Raw genomic sequence first — 19,755 nt, 5'->3', positions numbered from 1 at the left:
GATATAAAACACAAAAATAGCAGGAAATCTCCATATTTGACAGGCTGAAAACAGCACATTCTGACATTTCTGCTATTTTTAGAAATTACTCAATTAGTTAACCATAGAAGTTGTATATTAACTCTAAAATTGCACAACACTTATTTGTGAGATCACAGTCACAAAAGTTTGAATTGTTGTTGCTTCTTGATGACAAAAACTTTGAACTTTTCTTCATTTAAAAATCCCCAAGCTTCAAGAAATGCACCACAGTTGTACAAAACAGCCTTTTTTCTCGTTAGGAGTCATTTTGTCATGTTGTGGCTTTACAGTGTATAAAAACTGCACATTTAAGTCATTTCAGATGCTCATAGCTACCTAAATAGTCACGTTTGAAATTGATAGAATTGTTCTTCACAAACCCTGTTCAAGTTCAGGCTTGTTTATAAGTGAGGCAGTGCGGATGGAAAAGGCGTGTTGCAATGAAAAAACAAAGAAGTTAGAAAGAAATTGTGAGTCAGTTTATAATTCCAGTTAAGGCTGACCTAAAACTTACACAACACAAAAGAAAAGTTTTCTCCAACAGATCTCAATTAAAAGTAAATCTAAAAATGTAATTTTTTGAGATTTGTTTGTATTAAGATGATCTGACAATTTAATTTTTTGTTATTGAAGAGTCAAATATGCAGCACACTGACAAAGAAAGTAGATACGGCCCCTTGGATCACTTCCTTTAGAAACCATAAACACACACACACACACACACACACACACACATTCTTGTACTTCTATCTTTGTGAGGGCCCTCATTGGAACAGTGAATTCCCTAACAAGGTTTTAATATTTTTGAATTTTTCATTAGTTTTAGTTTTAATTGGGTTGTGAACTTTTGTTTTCAAATTCAGTTATTTTTAATTAGTTTTTAGAGTGGGATTGCTAGTTTTAGTTTAGTATTTATTTTTTGAAATGCTTTAGTTTTAGTTGAGTTTTTATTAGTTTAAGTGTAAGTTTTAGTTTTTTTGTAATGGGGTATTTGTTGGGTGGGAGATTAAAAGAGGTCACAGTAAATTTTGCCTTTATTTCTTTTGTCTTATCTATCTTCATTATGTATGAAAAAAGTTGACAAAGACGAAAACAAAAGACATTAGTTTTGTAACCTCACAATACAGTTAATGATCTTTTTTTTTTAAACTCTCATTTTAATTTCAGTTAACGAAAATGTTAACTATAATAACCATGTTCCCTAGCCCCTAACGCTAACCCTCACCATCACAACTAAATGCCAAATCCTAACCCTAACATAACCTAATGTTAACCTGAACCCTAAAACACAGTCTGAACTCTCAAACAAGTGAGGACCGGCCTAAATGTCCTCCTCACTTTGCAAAATTGTCTTCACTCTGTTGGTTAAAAACGTGTTACGGTCCTCACTATGTAGGAAGTACAAGAACACACACACACACACACACACACACACATAAAGGATGTGATCTAACTGCTGTGACAGGAAACAACCATGACAATGGAAAGCGGCTGTTCTTCATTCTTTCTCATATGATGAGGATGGTGATGAAGATGGCTGCTGTCTCCTCCATCTCTCTGCTCCTCCTGTGCTGCTGCTTCATCTCCTCCACAGGTACGACACCACCCAACACTTATACTCCTCAACAAGTAGATATAATATGAGATATTATAACTTCAGGATGGTTTTGAAATTAAACCAGTTTACACTTTGATGGGATCTATTTTAGTCTCAGACTTCAAATCCACTTCCTGTAACCGAGTGGATTCTTAGAAGATTATTTTTAATTGGAACTTCTTTTCAACGAAAACTCAACTAAAAAGTCCCTCTCAAACATTTTATTTATACTTATTACTTCTCCTATAATATAAAAAATATGAATAAGGGTCTTGTAACATGTGTCAGTCTGGGATAATTGTTTAATTATATATTAATCATTTTCCAATGTGTGTTGTATTGTTTTATATTTCTGATGTGTTTTAACATTTACATTTATTTCAGTACAATATTTACTTCAAATGAAACGTCTTTGGATGATGATCAAAATGAGGAAAATTACTTAAATATTGTTATATTTATGATTTAAATATTTAAACTAACTATTGGAGTGTAAACCATTCGCCATTACTTGCTGCATATTACAATAAAAAATGCATTTGGTATATATTCTGCTCAAATTATTAAAATGAACAGGTTAAAAATGGGGGGAAAAAATCAGATTTGCTGTTGCGTTGATGTAAGATATGCAGTGATTTGGTTAAATTTGTGAAAGAATACTGGCTTTAAAATGGACTGTTTTTATTAATTCTAAGTTTTTATTCCAAGTTGTCGATTTTCTTCGACAGTAAAGTAATAATAATCCATTTTATTTATAAGCGCCTTTCAGAACACCCAAGGTCACTTTACAAGAAAGCATAAAATAATTTAAAAACAGTGGCAACAAAATAAAAAAAACGAACAGTATTGAAGTATGAAGTTTTTTCATGGCTGTGGCACAAAAAGGGGAACCAATAAAGCGATCATGCAGCTGAGGGTAAAGTCAGTTCCCACAGAGTTCTGAGCTTTTATTATATGATGTTACAGGTTGGTTTGCTCTCTGTAGCTGAAAAAGACAAAGTTAGTGATTGCGGGTGAAGGCGAGCTGAAACCTCCGCCATAAATATATCAGAGAAAGACAAAGCAGCGTTACCTGCAGCAGGAACACGCTGCTGATGTGGTAACGTCGGTCTGAAATGAGGTTACGCAGCTCGAACAGGAAGCTGCAGTACAGGTGACCTACAGATGCAGCTTCACACAAGAGCAACAGCACCACTCCAATGTGTTAAATAATAAAGAACTTGTGCATTTAGAAATAAAATGGTGTAAATGCAGCAAATACAGTCATGGAAAACAATTTTAGACCTTTGTTTTCTTCAATTTCTTGTTAATTTTAATGCCTGGTACAACTAAATGTAGATTTGTTTGGACAAATATAATGAGAACAACAAAAATAGTTAATAAGAGTTTAATTTAAGAGCTGATATCTAGACATTTTCCATGGTTTTCTTGATAATAACCAAAACCAGTATAAAAAAAACCATAGAAAGTGGCTAGATATAAGGTCTAAAATTAAACTCTTATCAGCTATTTTTGTTGTTATAATTATATTTGGCCAAACAAATGCACCTTTAGTTGTACCAGGCATTAAAATGAACAAGAAATTGAAGAAAAAGAGTGGTCTAATAATTTTTCCATGACTGTGAAAGCTACATTTTGATGCAAAATATAGATAATTATTTGACTTTGTTGTAGAAATACATTTTTAAAACCCTCTAGTAATCTTTTATTATTATTATTTTTATTTTATATTTATTTTAGAAGCTGCTAAGATATAGGTTTGCTTCATCTGGATGATCTGTAGTCGATCAAAAATAATTAGAAAAATATTTTTTATGTTAAGAAGAAAATGATTATTATGTAATGCCCAGCCATTATCTATTTTTTATGAGTTTATTTCATTTCATATCATTTATTTAATCAGTTTTTGCCATTGCAGACGAACTGTTTGAAGTTTTCTAAATGTCAAAGTTGATGTTGTGCAAGTTAGAGTTTCATCCCCGGAGGTGTGAGGTTGTGCTTGTGGTTCGTCTGTTGCTTCCTGGAATCACACTTTGCGCTGTGGTTATTATTGGCTCAAACTATTTAAATTTATCATCAAAAACTTGTATTTCAGATTCCTACACAGCTCTCATAATAAATGGTGGATCATTATCTCTAGATAATGTTGTTTTTTTCTTATGATTAAGACTTCTTAGAACTCTTAGAGGAATAAAGGAGACATTTAAATATGTCACATCTTTAATAATCAAATCTTTACAGGTGAAATTGTACCTTTAAGAGGAGTTACAAAGGTTCATGAAATGTCTAAAGGCTGTTTTTGCACTTTAAGTTATGAAGTTTTGGGCTTTTTTCCGATTCAGTAACTTTTAGACGTCACGAATTGCATCATCGAACTTCCTCTCAGATTCATGGCAACAAATCATTTCTGTTTTGGGTGTTGATGATTTTATCCTGTAACTTCAGATGTAGAACAAAAAAAGAAAAGGGAGAAATCTTACAGTAAAGAACCCGACATGACCTGAATCTTTACAAGTGGGTGTGGAGTTCTGGGAACCAAAATAGTCCCACGAGAATCATAAAAACAAAACAAGAAATGCACTTTTTTAATTTTCCTGTTAGATTAAAAGCCATGATGTAGTGTGTTTCTGCAGTAGTGTTCACAGAGTCTTTAAGGGGTTGGACTCAAAAAAGGGGGCACCCCTGATACCTCAAAACGACGGCTGAGCAGAAGTCAAAATAAAATATGGAAGGATTACATTATTGCACTTTTTTTTAACCCTTGTGCATCCTTTCAAAAAGTTCCTCTGATGCCCTTAGAGGACAAAATTGTCAAAAAACACCTATAAAATGATTAGTGCTGTAAACGCAAGATAAAAGTTCTGGGCTGAAGAAAATACTACTATCTACTACTATAAGTTGTGTTTTTCATCAACAAATTTCTGAGAAAAGCTTAATGGAAACATAAAAATTCAATGAAACTTTCCGCAAATGCACATTAAAGTTTTAACGCTCGTTTGAGGTGTTTTTTTTCTTTCTTCTTAAAATAGTTAATGTGCTAAACGGGAAATGGAAACACTGTTTCTGAATCATTACTGATGAAGTGAACATATAACTCTCATGACTGATCAGCTGTTTCCTCTGACGTGAAACACTAATTATTAGTTTCCAGTTGAATCCGATTCCTGAAGACTTCTTTCATTTTCTCTCATGGTTGTCAGATTTTGTCGACTTCTTCTACTGTTGAATTCTGAATTAAAATGGTTCTATGGTGCCCAGGAATCTCCTATTAACAGACAAATATCCATTATTATAAGCTTCAGTCTTACATTAACTTAAAGTGATTAACTGCAATAAATGACAGAAAATTTACTTAATCGATTGACCGCCTTAAAAAGTATACATTGATATCATTTTCCACTTTTATTAAGTAAAATATTTTAACTAGCTTCAGTCCCGATCATAACTACCAAATATTCATTCGTTTTTGCAATTTTAACCCTTTAAAAGTCAGTTTATTTGTATAATACTACCATTATTTGTATAGAAAAATTAACTGTTTCTATAAATATATTAATGATCAAACATGGACAATAGCAGAGGACAAGCATCAGATTGAAAGCCTGATATAATGTTGGATTTATGCTGTGATGGGATACAAAATTGTGGTTTTAGTGGCCTTCAATGGGACATTTTTGTCCTTTGTGCTTTTTTACCTTAACAGTTTATTATAGAGTTATTATAGGAGCTGCGGTCATACATGTTAACACAGCCAAAAGTGTCCCATTTACGTCACTGCCACAGAAAAAGACTTTATCTTGACTCAAATGAGAAACCTAAAGCACCAATATGGGTTGGGGTTTTTTAATCGTCATATTGGAAAATATTAATGTTCTACCTCATCACACGATGACTCACATTACCATTAATTTCCTGTCGGTTAACTTCACAGAGAATGAAACTTAGAAGTCAAAGTTGCATCCTGTGATTGCAAACCGACAGAAATGTTAAGTTTTTGTTTTAATTTTTGCATAAAGCAATCATATATATAATCCGTGTGTTTTATGCCGTAGAAAAAATACGTCTTTATTAGCCTTTTTTTGACAGTTTTCACTAGACTGAAGCTCATCTTTTGTGCAGGGGAATGAAGGTCGGATGTTGCGACACACACGTATTGTTGTGTGTTTTCAGCAGACTGTGGTCAACAGAGACAACAGGATATCAAACACACATGACGAGGTGAAATGATCGCTGCAGGACGGCTTCAGAGTCTCATTTCATAAAACTTCGTCTGTTTCCGGTTTCATGTTTGCAGCAATAGGCTATTCGACATCAGTGAATCTGCCTTACCTGTGTATTTTCATAAAAAAGATAAGTGGTTCTATTGAATAAATATTACTCAGAAACAGTCTGAGTAAAGATTACAAACACTTTCTGTGTGGAAAAACTTCAATCCAATATTTTTCACTGTAATAATTTTGGTTATTATCAATAAAACCATGGAAAATGTCTCTATCAGCTCTTAAATTAAACTCTTATGAGCTATTTTTGTTGTCATCATTATAATTGTCCAAACAAATATACCTTCAACTATAACCTAATAACAAGAAATTGAAGAAAAAGGGTGGTCTAATCATTGTTTCCATGTTATAATGCATTACACTTTAATGTTGCAGCTGGGTTCTTTTCATTCCTAGGTATCTTACTGTAGAATAATACATAGAAATCTATTAGTTGGTTATATTTTGTGTGAAAGCAATAACCTTGATTTTCATTTAAACATCATTTTTGTGTCGATGAACGAAGTAACACTTCATAATGCAGCAGATTCACTCTGTTTCCGGTTTCATGTTAGCAGGAAAAGGCTATGAGCAGGTTAAAACTATAGAAAGGACAGGTCAAATGATTTAAGAAACAATAAATAAACTGAGTTATTTATCCTCTTAATCCCTCAGTTAGACAGACTACAGTGGGTGGAGGAAACAGAATCAGATATTATCTTCTCAACAAAACTACTTTTGTTCATTTTTGTGAAATTACTCAGCCGGCAGAGGAACGTTTGTCCAAAAGCAGAAGAGGCAGGAGGTGGTGGGATGGTGTTGGTTCCCCTGCGCTCTCACTCACTCTGCTTCATGTGCTTTGATCTGAAAAGAAGAATCTCGTGTTGGCTAGAGAAAAAACTGTGAGCCGAATCAGCAGAACAGTGTTAAAATGACTCGAGTAGTATCAAATTGACTCAGAAGTTTCATGCCTGGTACAACTAAAGCTACATTTGTTTGGACAAACAAACAAAAATAGCTCATAAGAGTTTAATTTAAGAGCTGATATTTAGACATTTCCATGGTTTTCTTGATACACTGAAAATTTTTTTGGCCCTGTAATTATTATTTCAATCATCTATATAAATTCTACAAATAAATACGGATTCAGTGCTTTTACTTTAAAATAGCAGTTTTTCATGTAGTGCATTACTTAGTGATTGTTTGTTATTTTGTGTCCTCAGTTTGTATGTAAATTGAATCATTCGTTCCAAGTAATATTCACTAAACCAGTTCATTGACTTAATTAGTTGATATTTCCAAGTAAAATGTAATTGAGGGACATCAGTGAATCTGCTATTTACTTATGTATTTTCATAAAAAAAAAAAAGTGGTTCTATTAAATAAATATTACTTAGAAACAGCCTGAGTAAAGATTACAAACACTTTGTGTGGAAAAACTTGCCTAGGTCACAGAAGTTTCCGAGGAATCAAAACGAAGCTTAAAACTGATATTTAAAACATTGCCAACAATAATCCGTTTGCACTAACCAGATCCTGTTAAAAACATTACATTTTGCTCCTCAGCAACACTGTGAAGACATGATTGATTCTGTCAAATATTCACTAAAAATCAGACAGAACTGCAGACTAAATTCCATTTTATTCCAGTTTTAAAAAATATCTAATTATTAGAGAAATTCATTTTTTTGTTGTTGACATTTTTGAGTTGTGTACACGTCTGATGTGTTGGTAAACACACCGCTGAAATGTTTTCCAACTTCCATAAAACATTTTAAAATTATAATTATACTGATGCTATGATAAATATTCACTAAAAATCAGACAGAACTGCAGACTAAATTATATTTTATTCCAGTTTAAATATTTTTATACATATAAATATCGGAGAAATTCAACTTTTTTTTGGACATTTTTGAGTTGTTGACACACATATGTCTTAATGTCAAAAATATAAAAATATAGATTGCTCTGAAATGTACTGAGCACTTGTTTGTATTTTGTCTTCTATTTAACTGGGTGTCACACACAGCAGGTCAATAATGAGGCTTCTGAAGCAGAAAAGTTATCATTTAGCACTACAGTTGCCATGTGATCGTCTCATTGCTAAATTCTCCTTCTTCATTCTTTCTTTCACCTTTCTTTCTGTCCCAAAGATTCTGAGGATATATGCATATACGCTGCAGCGGGAGACAACTACATCGTGCCTCTGATCTACAAAATGGGCGAGGGGGACTCGTTGTCATGGAAACGCGACACTGAAACAATCTTTTCTAAAAAAAAAGCCGTGGTTATCACCGGGAAGAAGGAGGATATTTCTGCAGATGGATCCCTGAAGCTGACAAATCTGAAAAAAAGCAACTCAGGGACATACACCCCCGAGGTCTTTGGCTCAAATGGAAAAAAAATAAAGGAGACTTTGAAAAGCACCACTTTATGTGTGTTGGGTAGGTCATTTATAAATGTTACTGTGTATCCCAGAAATCAACAGCAGCTTTCACTGTAACCTCATCTGTTGAATATGTTCACATTCACACAGACCGTGTCCTGAAGCCCAAAGTGACGATTGACAACTGTAAAGCAAAATCTGTCAGATTCACCTGCTTCGTTCCTCAGGTAAGAACAAAAGTACTACTCAGACACACGCTGCTCTATCCTTGGAGTTTCTTTAAGTCAGGAAACAAAACCTGAGCAAAATCCAGCTTGGTGTAAAAAGAAAACCTTTGTATTTTCTTTGTACAAGTTAAAGTTTAAGTCTTGTTTGCTGATTGCGGGGCATTTAAGTTGCTGAAAAAAGTTTACAAGCAAAGGCTTTTTTTGCTCATTTGACCTCAGGATATCTGAATTAAACTGGTTCTCTGGCTTTAGTTTTTAGGAAAAACGGCAAAAAGGCTCATAAAGAAGAGACTCAGCTCATCAGGTGTCAAGCTAGCTTTTGTCAAGCTGTTGGGCTCAGCCATTTTTGTTCATGTTATTTTAGTAGTTGAACTTTCCTGTAAAAATAAAAGAAATCTGGGACAGGGACATAGAGAACACAGCATCTTTGGCACCTTTATTTATTATTATGTATTTATTATTAATATTTATTTATTATTATTTAATTACTATTTTAATATTTATTTATTATTATTTAATTATTATTTTAATATTTATTTATTATTATTTAATTATTTATTATTATGTATTTTTTTAATTATTATTTAAATTGTATTAATTATTTATTTATTATTTTTAAATATTCAATTACTTATTATTTGTTATTAATTTATTATGTCTTCCAATTTGTTTATTTATTTTTCTCTATTTCTCTATTTATTAATTTATCGATCTATTTCCCGATTTTTATTTGTTTTGTTATGTTTACTTCTTTCTCGTTTTCCTCAATACAGACACTTTGGCGTACGTAGTATTTGAAACACCATCGTGTACTGTGTGCAAAAACTGAATAAAAAGGAAAATAAAGAAGAAAAACATTGATCTGCACCTCTGTTCTTGCTGTCAAACAAAACAAAAAATGAAAAAATGCTGCTTGGACCTAAATTATGTGCTGTGTACCAACTTCTGGGCCACATTATTACAAAATCTTGGAGGTGCACTAAGACATTCCCAGGCGCCACCCAAAATCGCACAACTTCGACATCCACATAATACGGTCGCAAGAAACATGAAACACTTTTAATTCATCATTTCCATTTCCCACCAGGATCCCAAGGATTCCAAACTGGACTACGTATGGCTTCAGAACAACAAGGTGTTGCCACTGGAGAAAAGTAAGACTCTGACACGAACGGAGCTACAGTTGGAACCAAACTCCTTCAGCTGCAACGTTTCTAACCGCGTCAGCTCCATGAGCAGTGATGCTGTTCAACAGACGTGCATTACGCGTAGTGAGTATCATTCAGAGATCACTACAGCTCATTTATGATGCTTATCACAGCTGGAAGAAATGTCCAATGGAATCCTCTCTTCTTCCTTTTTAAGAGTTATTCCCTGACAAACTATTCGGAATCAATACCTGGATTATTGTGGGCGCCGGAGGAGGTACGTCTGCTCTTTTTAACTCTTAAATACAGTGGAATTATGGTTAAATATGCACTGTACATGTCTAATACAAAGTATTATTATTATCCATCCTCATCAGGTGTCGTTCTGCTGCTGATTATTGTCGTTATTGTTTGCTGCGTCTGCACCAGACGGAAAAAACGCATGCAACTGAAGGGTAAGGGTTTGTTTGAGTGATTGTTTGTTTGTTTGTTTGTTTACCGCCTGGTTGTCATGGCAACAAATAGCCTCAAAGGTATTTTTTTGGAGTACGGTGATAAAATGTGTGTTATTTATAATGTGTATAACAATAAAAATTTATATTGTTGTATTATTATATATAATATTTAGAACTTTATTTGAACAAGAAAAATCCACTTTTATTTTCTTGCCACAGTATTAAAGAGCCTGACCGATACTGATTTTAAATAAACCTTTTTTATGTAGATTCTGCACCAATTTTTCACCGCTTTGCAAATGAACCCAGAGAGCTTCTTTCTCAAACATAAATTATTATTAAATAATATTTAACATTGCTACTCATTATACAAACAATGTATTTTATTGTCAGCCAATTCTATAAATGACAAGAGAGAAAATAAAGAATAAATAAGAATAAAATAAATTGCTAAAAAAAAAAGATAACTGTTAATATAAAATTTAACACCATTTCTTAAACACACCAAGCTACATTTTTTGCTTTATATATTGTGTAAAAAAAGTTTTCATAGCGTCACATATCAGACAGCATATACAGGTGCATCTCAATGAATTAGAATATCAGAGAAAGTTTATTTATGTCAGTAATTCAATTCAAAAAGTGGAAATAACACATTATATAGATCCATTACACACAGAATGAAACATTTCATTTCTTCTAATTATAATGAATATGGCTTACATTTAATGAAAACCTGAAATTCAGTGTCTCCAAAAAATTTGAATATTAAAATAGACCAATTTTAAACTTTTTTTTTTTTTTTTAATTTTTAACTTTCTTTTTATTGATTTTTCAGTGAAAAACAAAACACAAACATATAATTATACACACAGAACAAGTACATCAGACAGGGTCATCCATGGCAAAATACAATGTTAAAAAGTATGTTTAATATGTAAATGTTGCCTTCTGAAAAGAATGTCCATCTATATGACTCAATACTTGGTTGGGACTATTTGACTTGAACTACTGGAAATGGACTTTTCATCATTTTCTAATTCATTGAGATGCACCTGTACACCGATACTGATAAACCTTAGATATAATATCTGTCAACCAGAAATCAGCTCTGATTCGTCTTCTATAACGATGTTTTTACTCCACAGACGAGGGGGAGCTCCGTTTGGCGTGGACCAACGAACAACAACAACATCTTCAACATCAACATCAACATAACTGTCCTCCTGATCAACAACATCATCATCATCATCATCAACACCCCCAGCAGCAGCAGCCGGCCGGCCACACGGGTCCTCGCCAGCACCGCTCCAAGCAGCCCCGCGAGCAGCAGCGTCCCCGGGCCCCCGAGCAGAGCTCCGGCCGGCCCCAGCCCAGCCCCCGCAGACCTGCACAGGTAGGACTCATGCTAGTCTCAAGCCTCTTTGTAGACCGATATATCGGGCTGATATTTGCGTTTTTTTTGTTTTTTTTTCAAACTTCTCTTTATTGGGTTTTTTTCTTTCGTTCACATACAAAAAGGTTTAAAGGTTCAAAAGTTTTAGAACACACCAACTTTTCCAGAATTTAATTGAAAATTATGCAGTTTAATGTCTCAGTGTACTCTGAAATGAATGCACATTTGCAACATTTAAAATTCTTTATTGAGCATGATAGTGTTTTGAAAGTAAAAAAAAAGATTTAAAATCGTATTTTATGTTGGACTAAAGGACTAAAAAAAGACACAAAATGACCAAAAAAAGACACAAAATGACAAAAAAGACACCAAAAGACACAAAATGACTAAAAAAGACACAAAATGACTAAAAAAGACACAAAATGACCAAAAAAAGACACAAAATGACTTACAAAGACATGAAAATAATTCAAAAATTGACAAAATAGCCCAAGACTCCACAGAGTTAGCCCACTTCTTGTTCCCTGAAAAAGGCCTACCGTACTTGTATAGTTCTGAAATGTACATTATTTTCCAGTTTTGGTTAAGCTTACCTTTTTTTATTTACCTCTGGCAGTTCACCACTTACCTTTGTACCCTTTCAAGCTGTTCATTTGACTTGAACTGCTTGAATTTCAATAAAAAACTGGAAAAATTGGGGTGTTCTAAAACTTTTGACCGGTAGTGTACATGTTCATTTATGCTTAAATCAACACGAAAAAACAGAATGATAGTAGAAAAATAAAAGCAATAAAAAACCCCACAACAAACAAAAACAAAACAAAAAAAAAGAAAAAAAAACCTAGGTGGAGTCAAATCAAATATCAAAACAAAAATAAGGTTTACAAATAAAATAGATTTAAATATTAATACTACAACTCGGAGGATGTCAAGTTTTCCAAAATTTACATTTGTTAATTTTTCATGGGGTTATATTTAGTATAATAATCCATAAATGGCTGCCAGATTGTGTAAAAGGTATCTATCTTACCTCTCAGGGTGAATTTTATTTTTTCAAACTGCAAATGTTTCATTATATCATTCATTAAAGTTTGATAGACTGGAGGATTTTTTTGTTTCCAGTTCAGCAAAATATTCTTCTCCTTAACAGTGTCACAAAACAAATCACATTCTTCTGGTTGTTTGACAAAGAGAGCTCCATGGCAACTGACCCAACCCCATAATAGTTTTGGATTTTTCATTCGTTTTAGTTTTAATTTCGTTGTCAATTTTTGTTTTCAATTTTAGTTCGTTTTAATTAGTTTTTACAGTGAGTTTGCAAGTTTTAGTTCGTTTTTATTTTTTTGGAAAATGCTTAGTTTTAGTTTAATTTTTATTAGTTTTAGTGTTTTAGTGTTTAGTTTTTTTGTAATGGGGTGTTTTTTGGGTGCCAGATTCAAAGAGGTCACAATAAATGTTTCCTTTATTTCCTTTGTCTGATCCATCTCAGCCCCAATAAGTTTATTAAGTCATAAAACCAGATAGATGAAATAAATTTCATATCAGCCAAAAGGTTTACGTATGAAAAAAGTTGACAAAGATGAAAACAAAGGACATTTTCACTATAATTTTAGTTAGTTTTAGTTAGTTTTGTAACCACAAAATACAGTTTCAGTTAGTTGTCGTTTTTCAAAAAACTCGTTTTTATTTTTATTTCAGTTAACAAAAATGTTTTTTCAATTCTAGTTTTCGTTATTTTGTTAGCTTTCGTTAACTATAATAACCTTGGCTGATACCGTAAAAAAGAAAAACACATCAAACATGTGGATCATCTGAGGCGCCATCACCTCCAGGCCTAGAACAACATACACATTGTTTGCTATCCAACTGTTAATATGTTTTGTTTTATTATATATATTTGTTAATAAATGTTTCTTTTTTTGTTTAAATTGAGACTTGTGTAACATTTGTTACATTGTGTCATTTTTGTCATGTAAATGAAGGGAAAAAAGGGAATATCGGCTTCAAGAATCGGCCCAAAAAAATCAGCAGCACATATCGGGGATCGGTTAAGACTGATGTCAAAATAATCAATATCGGCCTTAAAAAACCTGTATCGGTCGACCACTACCTGTTTGTGTAAACATCAGAGCAGTGACTCATTCTTCTTCTTCTTCTTCTTCTTCTTCTTCTTCTTCAGGCCCCCAGGCCGGCTGATACAACTGATGAGGAGCAGCCTCCTCCTCTTCCTCAGCCCAGGAAGAAAGGTCCCAGAACAACAAGAGCGTGAGTGTTTCGAGTTAAGGAGTCACTCCTCTTCTTTTCTGGATTCACCTGCTCCTCTACTCCTCTATTAATGTGTTCATTCAAATTTAGCCAGGAAATGCATTGAAGACGTTTCTCCTCGATCCATCTTATTCTACAGTCATGGAAAAAATGATTAGAACACCTTTGTTTTTTTCAATGTATCGTTAATTTAAATGCCTGGTACAACTAAAGGTACATTTGTTTGGAGAAATATAATGACAACAAAAATAGCTCATAAGAGTTTAATTTAAGAGCTGATATCTAGACATTTTCCATGGTTTTCTTGATATTGATTTTGGTTATGATCAAGAAAACCATGTTAAATGTCTAGATATCAGCTCTAAAATGAAACTCTTATGAGCTATTTTTGTTGTTGCCATTATATTTTTACAAATTTACCTTTACGATTTTACTGCAATGTGATTTCTGTATTTCTGTTTGTGTGATAACTGGAACTGAACCTTGTTTAATGTTCATTTCACACACAAAAAGTAACTTTATGTGAAGAGCTTCCACCTTTTCTGCTCTTATATTGTTCTGCTCCACATGGCATAAAATACATTTTAGGTTTATTCTCAGACTATTGTTCAAAGTGCTGTTTAAAATTTTTATTTTGTATTTTTTTTTAAAATAGTAATTTTCAGTTTTTAGTTGACTAAATGTTACAAAACATCATGCTGTATTGAAGAAGACTTGATTCTTCAATATACCATTTCAGTATTTTTTAAGTCAACAAATCAAGTGAGAAGAAGGGTCAATTTCTCATAGATTCTATACAACCTTCCCTTTCTAATGATTGGCTGGTTGTGAGAAAGGATGCAGGTTTGAGGCATGAACAGGAAAGTTTTCATCTAACTCCTGACAGAAACAAGTCCCATAAATATCAAACTGTTCCTATAAAAAACATTATTTATGCAAAGTTTACATTTACCATTATCTTGTTACAGTCGCTATTTGATTCCTGCATGATTTTATTTTCTTACTGAGTGCAAAAATGAATGTTATTTTGTTTTGATGTTTTCATTTCACACATTCACGCAGCCTTTTATGATACCAAATATTTACTATACATGTATTTGCAGTTCTTTGTAGTCTTTGTTTTGTATTTTTATGTGAATTTGTGAATAAATTAAATGTTGACGACTGTAATAAATCACATAAAGACAGGTCACATTTTATTTACATGACAAACTATGTATCATTTTAGCTTTAAACTGTCCTCCTGCAGGGTTTGCTTGTGAATTATCAAACTAATCATGTCAATAACTGTTATGTATATGCAGAAAACATGTTTTTTATTTATGTGCAAAACCAACATACCAAAGAATTCACATTGTATCCATCAAAGTGTCCTCAAACTATGACTTGAAACTGAATGCAGTCATGTTTTCAAGTAAATGGTGTAAATGACAAACGATAAGACGGGAAATTACTGTTTCACACCGTGTCATTCTCTCCTCTGCAGCTCGCTGTTTTACAGGCTGAATGCACAGAAAAACGCAGGCAGACAGTGTGTGTGTGTGTGTGTGTGTGTGTGTGTGTGTGTGTGTGTGTGTGTGTGTGTGTGTCACATATCCTGTGTCTTTTTGCTGAAAATGTGTTTGTGGTTTTGAGTGTTAGCTCTACGTGCTGAGCTACTGCAAGTGCAAGATTATTATCGTGTGTGTGTGTGTGTGTGTGTGTGTGTGTGTGTGTGTGTGTTGGAGGTTTTCCTGTAGTTGCAGCTTCTTTTAGCAACCAAAGTTAACAAAATTTGACATGTTTGCAGCTAAAGTGATCTCATTTTTTTCATCAATTTAAAGGGATTTTATATTTTTATTTCCTCCTTCTGTGCCTCATTGTGTTCTGGTGCTTTTTTACTTTACACCCACACTCTGCTGCTTATTTTCACACCTTTGATTCCTCTATATTGTGCCCTCCAAAATAATGCATTAACAATTGTTTTATTATGAAACTTTAGACATTTGTCTAGAAGCATAAAAAAAGCTATCCAGTTTGCACAAGCCGGGACCTTATACCTCTGATTTAACACATCAGCTGAGAATAAAACCTGCAGAAAATATATTCTATGTTAATGTATGCAAAGCACATTCTGACACGTTGTCTGACAGTGCATGCAATTATCACCTTGTCTTTCAACACTGGTGCACAATATGGTGCTGAGCACTATCATAGTACAGTGTATCTTCTAAATATACATAGTATTTTTTTTATTGCATTTGCTTCTTTTTTGCTACCTAATTATATATGTTGTTCCTATAATCATGTAGTAGTGCATGTTGATTTTTTAGAGTGGGAAGTTACTTCTCTTTTGCTCGATTCCTGATGATTTTTTGGTTGCATGTAACAATGCATGCAGAATTCTTTAATTCTAATAGATTGCACATTATATTACATTACATGTCATTTAGCTGTTGCTTTTGTCCAAAGCGACTTACAATAAGTGCATTAAACCTGAAGGTTCTGGCCTTAGACCACAGGAATCAAGTAAGTACATAACTATAAGAGACATCTGTAATCGCTACAGGAGTGCTTTACATTGAAGAAGAAGAAGAAGAAGAGCATTTTTTTGGGGAGGAAACTTTAGAAACAGCATGCATGTTTAAGTCAACATATACAGTACAGGCCAAAAGTTTGGACACACCTTCTCATTCAATGCATTTCCTTTATTTTCATGACTATTTACATTGTAGATTCATCAAAACTATTAATGAACACATGTGGAATTATGTACTTAACAAAAAAGTGTGAAATAACTGAAAACATGTCTTATATTCTAGTAAGCAAAGGGTGGCTACTTTGAGGAATCTAAAATATAAGACATGTTTTCAGTTATTTCACACTTTTTTGTTAAGTACATAATTCCATATGTGTTCATTCATAGTTTTGATGCCTTCAGTGAGAATCTACAATGTAAATAGTCATGAAAATGAAGAAAACGCATTGAATGAGAAGATGTGTGTCCAAACTTTTGGCCTGTACTGTATATAATAATATGATGTGGGGAAAAAATAGAGAGAAGACAACCACATTTTCAAATGTTTCCCGTTTTTAAACCTGCATTGACACATTATGTCCACTAGATGGTGCTGTAGCTTCGTGCACACTGGGTCAGTTAGTTGTGATCAAAATTGTGATTTTTATTTCAGCATTGGATTGAATGTCAAGCTAATCAGGTTTCATGCAGTTTCTACAGTATGATTTTTTATCTTCTCATTTGAAGGGGAATGCTGCAGGGGAATAGGATTAAAAAAGAACTAATATCTCATTTTTGCCATGATTTGTGTGTAATTTGCGTGTTCTATAAGTGAGAAAACTGGAAGGTTTGGGATATGTAAGTGCTGCTGAAGTGAAGATTTGTGGCTCAGAGTGAGAAAAAATTATTTTAAGGAAAAAGCCTTTCAAGTTATGGACTGAGGAATGCCATATATTTGCAAGTCGCTGCAGGTAATAAATAGGAGAAAAAAAACAATTAACTAACAAGTAAAGGGGGGAATATAGTGATAACATATATTGCACAGTGAAAACACCAAATCAAAAATCACCCTCAACCCCTTTAAGATGTCAGTCCAGATTTAAACATTACCACTATTTCCTGAATCGGTATTGTCAAAGGCATATTTCTGCGGCCAGCAGGTGGCGCTGTAGCTCCATGTTCTCTGCAGTAGGTCAGTGTGTTTGCATGTGAGGTGAAATCACACAAAGTTCACACAATCTTGACAATGGGATGCTAATATCTGCCATTAATCAAAATTCATTAAATTTTAATAGTTTAATTAGTTTAATTTAAATGTTTAATTCAATAAATGTTGGTGATCAATGCAAATATTTTGTCAGATCAATTTCTGTGATTTATTTATTTATTTATTTTGCATACATTTGTTTTGTTTGTGTTTTTTTGTTCTGTTTATTTATTTTAATGACTGCTGTTGCCAGAATCCATTTTTCTCAACAAAAATTCCCCAAACAATTAATGTCCGTATATGTATATAAAGATATAATTCATTTTAAAACCATTCCTACCACTAAAACTACAAGCAGTACTACTAACTTCCTCTAATACACGAAGGTTTTGACGCCCTGCTGGTTTTCTGACTAAACCTGACTGTTTATTAGCTCATTATTGTTTCCCTGCAGCTTTATCTGCATTCTTACAGTCAACAGTCTCCAGTGGAAAAAAAATATTTCAGGTTTATCGCATAAATGCGTCATATCTGAGGTGGCTGGCAGTGACTGGTTTCTCTAAAGTTTTGGCTTTTCCAGAAGTTTCCGTGTCCAATTTAATGCATCAACCATTTTTCAGCAAAGGTAAAAAAATAAAAATAAAAACACCTCGACCAAGTATAGTTACATGATTTTGCTTTTTTTTTGCACAGATTTTTCTAATTTAGCTTTGTGCATTTAGCATTTGTAGTGCAACCTTTTGTGTTTACTTTTTTTTGTGTGTTTTTTTGTAATTTCTTTGTGTTTTTGTGTGCTTTTGTGTGTGTGTTTTGTAACTTTTGTGTGTTTTTGTATTTTTATTATGTATTTGTTGTGTTTTGAGTGTGTTTTTTGTAATTTTGTGTGCTTTTGTGTGTGTGTTTTGTAACTTTTGTGTGTTTTTGTATTTTTATTATGTATTTGTTGTGTTTTGAGTGTGTTTTTTGTAATTTTGTGTGTTTCTGTGTGTTTTTTTGTCTTTTTTTGTGTTTTTTGTGTTCAAAATGTTGATAGAGTAAGTCAAAATGAAAAAAAAAATTATATTATATATATAATTAAGTCATATAGGTGAGTAGCCCAAAACCAACATGCTGGTTTTCTGACTCAACCTGACTGTTTATTAGCTCATTATTGTTTCCCTGCAGCTTTATCTGCTTTCTTACAGTCAACAGTCTCCAGTGGAAAAAAAAATATTTCAGGTTTATCGCATTAATGCGTCATATCTGAGGTGGCTGGCAGTGACTGGTTTGAAACAAAAGTCTGTTAGTCCATTAAAACCACATCTAGTGCCAAGAATCCAGGAGCTGGTTAATGAGTGATAGGGGAGCAGGGCAGTAAAATAACAGTGTGTCCGGTGTGTGTCACTCCGAGCAGATGTTGTGTGAGGAACAGATGCCTCCTCGCTGAGACCACATACAGTAGAAGGCTGCACACGTGACTCCTCGCTGCCACACACACACTGTTTAAAAATAGGACACTCAAAGGTATGGCAGCAGATGACCCGGGACGTTTTAACCTCTCACCTCCGAGGTTACTAACCCAAGCTCCTCACCTCCTCTGTCTGGGTGGTGAACTTTGCCCTGCCCAGCGGGTCTGTGTAAATACACCACAGACTGTAACTGACAACAGTCATGTGTCAGCCTGCAGGGGGAATAAAATGATGTTGAAATATGGTTTATTACCCGTTAAAAGAGCTTAGTTTTAGATTGGCAATACATACAAAACAGCTTTATACTAGAGCCCGACCATTTGGGTTTTTTGAGTCCAAGACTGATTTTAGAGGGGGAAATAAATTGATAACTGATATGGTGGCTGATATAGTATTTTTTTTTAATTTTTTTTAGCTTGATTGAAAAATAGACTTTTTTTATGTGGATTGTGCACTGATTAACCCAGGGAGCTACTTTTTCCAACATAAAACTATAATAAATAATATTTAACATTATTATACAATGAGTTACATTGTCAGCCAATGACATAAATGATAACTGAGAATATAAAGAATTAATAGGAATAAAATAAATAGCTCAATAAACATCATTACTGTTCAGTTTCTATTTATTTAAAATAATAATAATTAAAAAAATTGCTACCACCATTTCTTAATCAAGCAAAGCAACATTTTGGGCATTATATATTGTGTAAAAAAAACCACACACACAAAAAAACAAGTGTAAAATCAACAATTTGGAGATTTACGAGACGACTAGTCTGTTTGCTGAGCTAAACTAACTGGTTCCTGTCTCCAATTATGAATTTACCTTCAAGGCAGTTT

General features: G+C 33.4%; 1 protein-coding gene across 1 annotated transcript; it reads left to right on the top strand.

Moving 5' to 3' along the window:
- The first annotated feature begins 1,533 nt into the window (after positions 1-1,533).
- LOC131963126 (T-cell surface antigen CD2-like) lies at positions 1,534-14,004 on the top strand. Its single transcript, XM_059328268.1, has 8 exons — positions 1,534-1,615; positions 8,034-8,324; positions 8,417-8,493; positions 9,581-9,764; positions 9,859-9,918; positions 10,019-10,096; positions 11,245-11,492; positions 13,672-14,004. Exons 1-8 carry the CDS (start codon positions 1,534-1,536, stop codon positions 13,759-13,761), a joined length of 1,110 nt encoding a protein of 369 aa, XP_059184251.1. The 3' UTR covers positions 13,762-14,004.
- Positions 14,005-19,755: the final 5,751 nt, after the last annotated feature.

Source organism: Centropristis striata, chromosome 24, assembly GCF_030273125.1.
Source record: "Centropristis striata isolate RG_2023a ecotype Rhode Island chromosome 24, C.striata_1.0, whole genome shotgun sequence".
Lineage (NCBI taxonomy): Eukaryota > Metazoa > Chordata > Actinopteri > Perciformes > Serranidae > Centropristis > Centropristis striata.
This window is presented reverse-complemented; position numbering and strand designations above follow the sequence as displayed.

Excerpts from the sequence above, each read along its gene's own strand:
- LOC131963126 (XM_059328268.1), top strand. The coding sequence starts at position 1,534 with ATGATGAGGATGGTGATGAAGATGGCTGCTGTCTCCTCCATCTCTCTG. Across the intron at positions 1,616-8,033 it reads CTGCTTCATCTCCTCCACAG|ATTCTGAGGATATATGCATA; the intron begins GTACGACACCAC and ends TCTGTCCCAAAG. Across the intron at positions 8,494-9,580 it reads TCACCTGCTTCGTTCCTCAG|GATCCCAAGGATTCCAAACT; the intron begins GTAAGAACAAAA and ends ATTTCCCACCAG.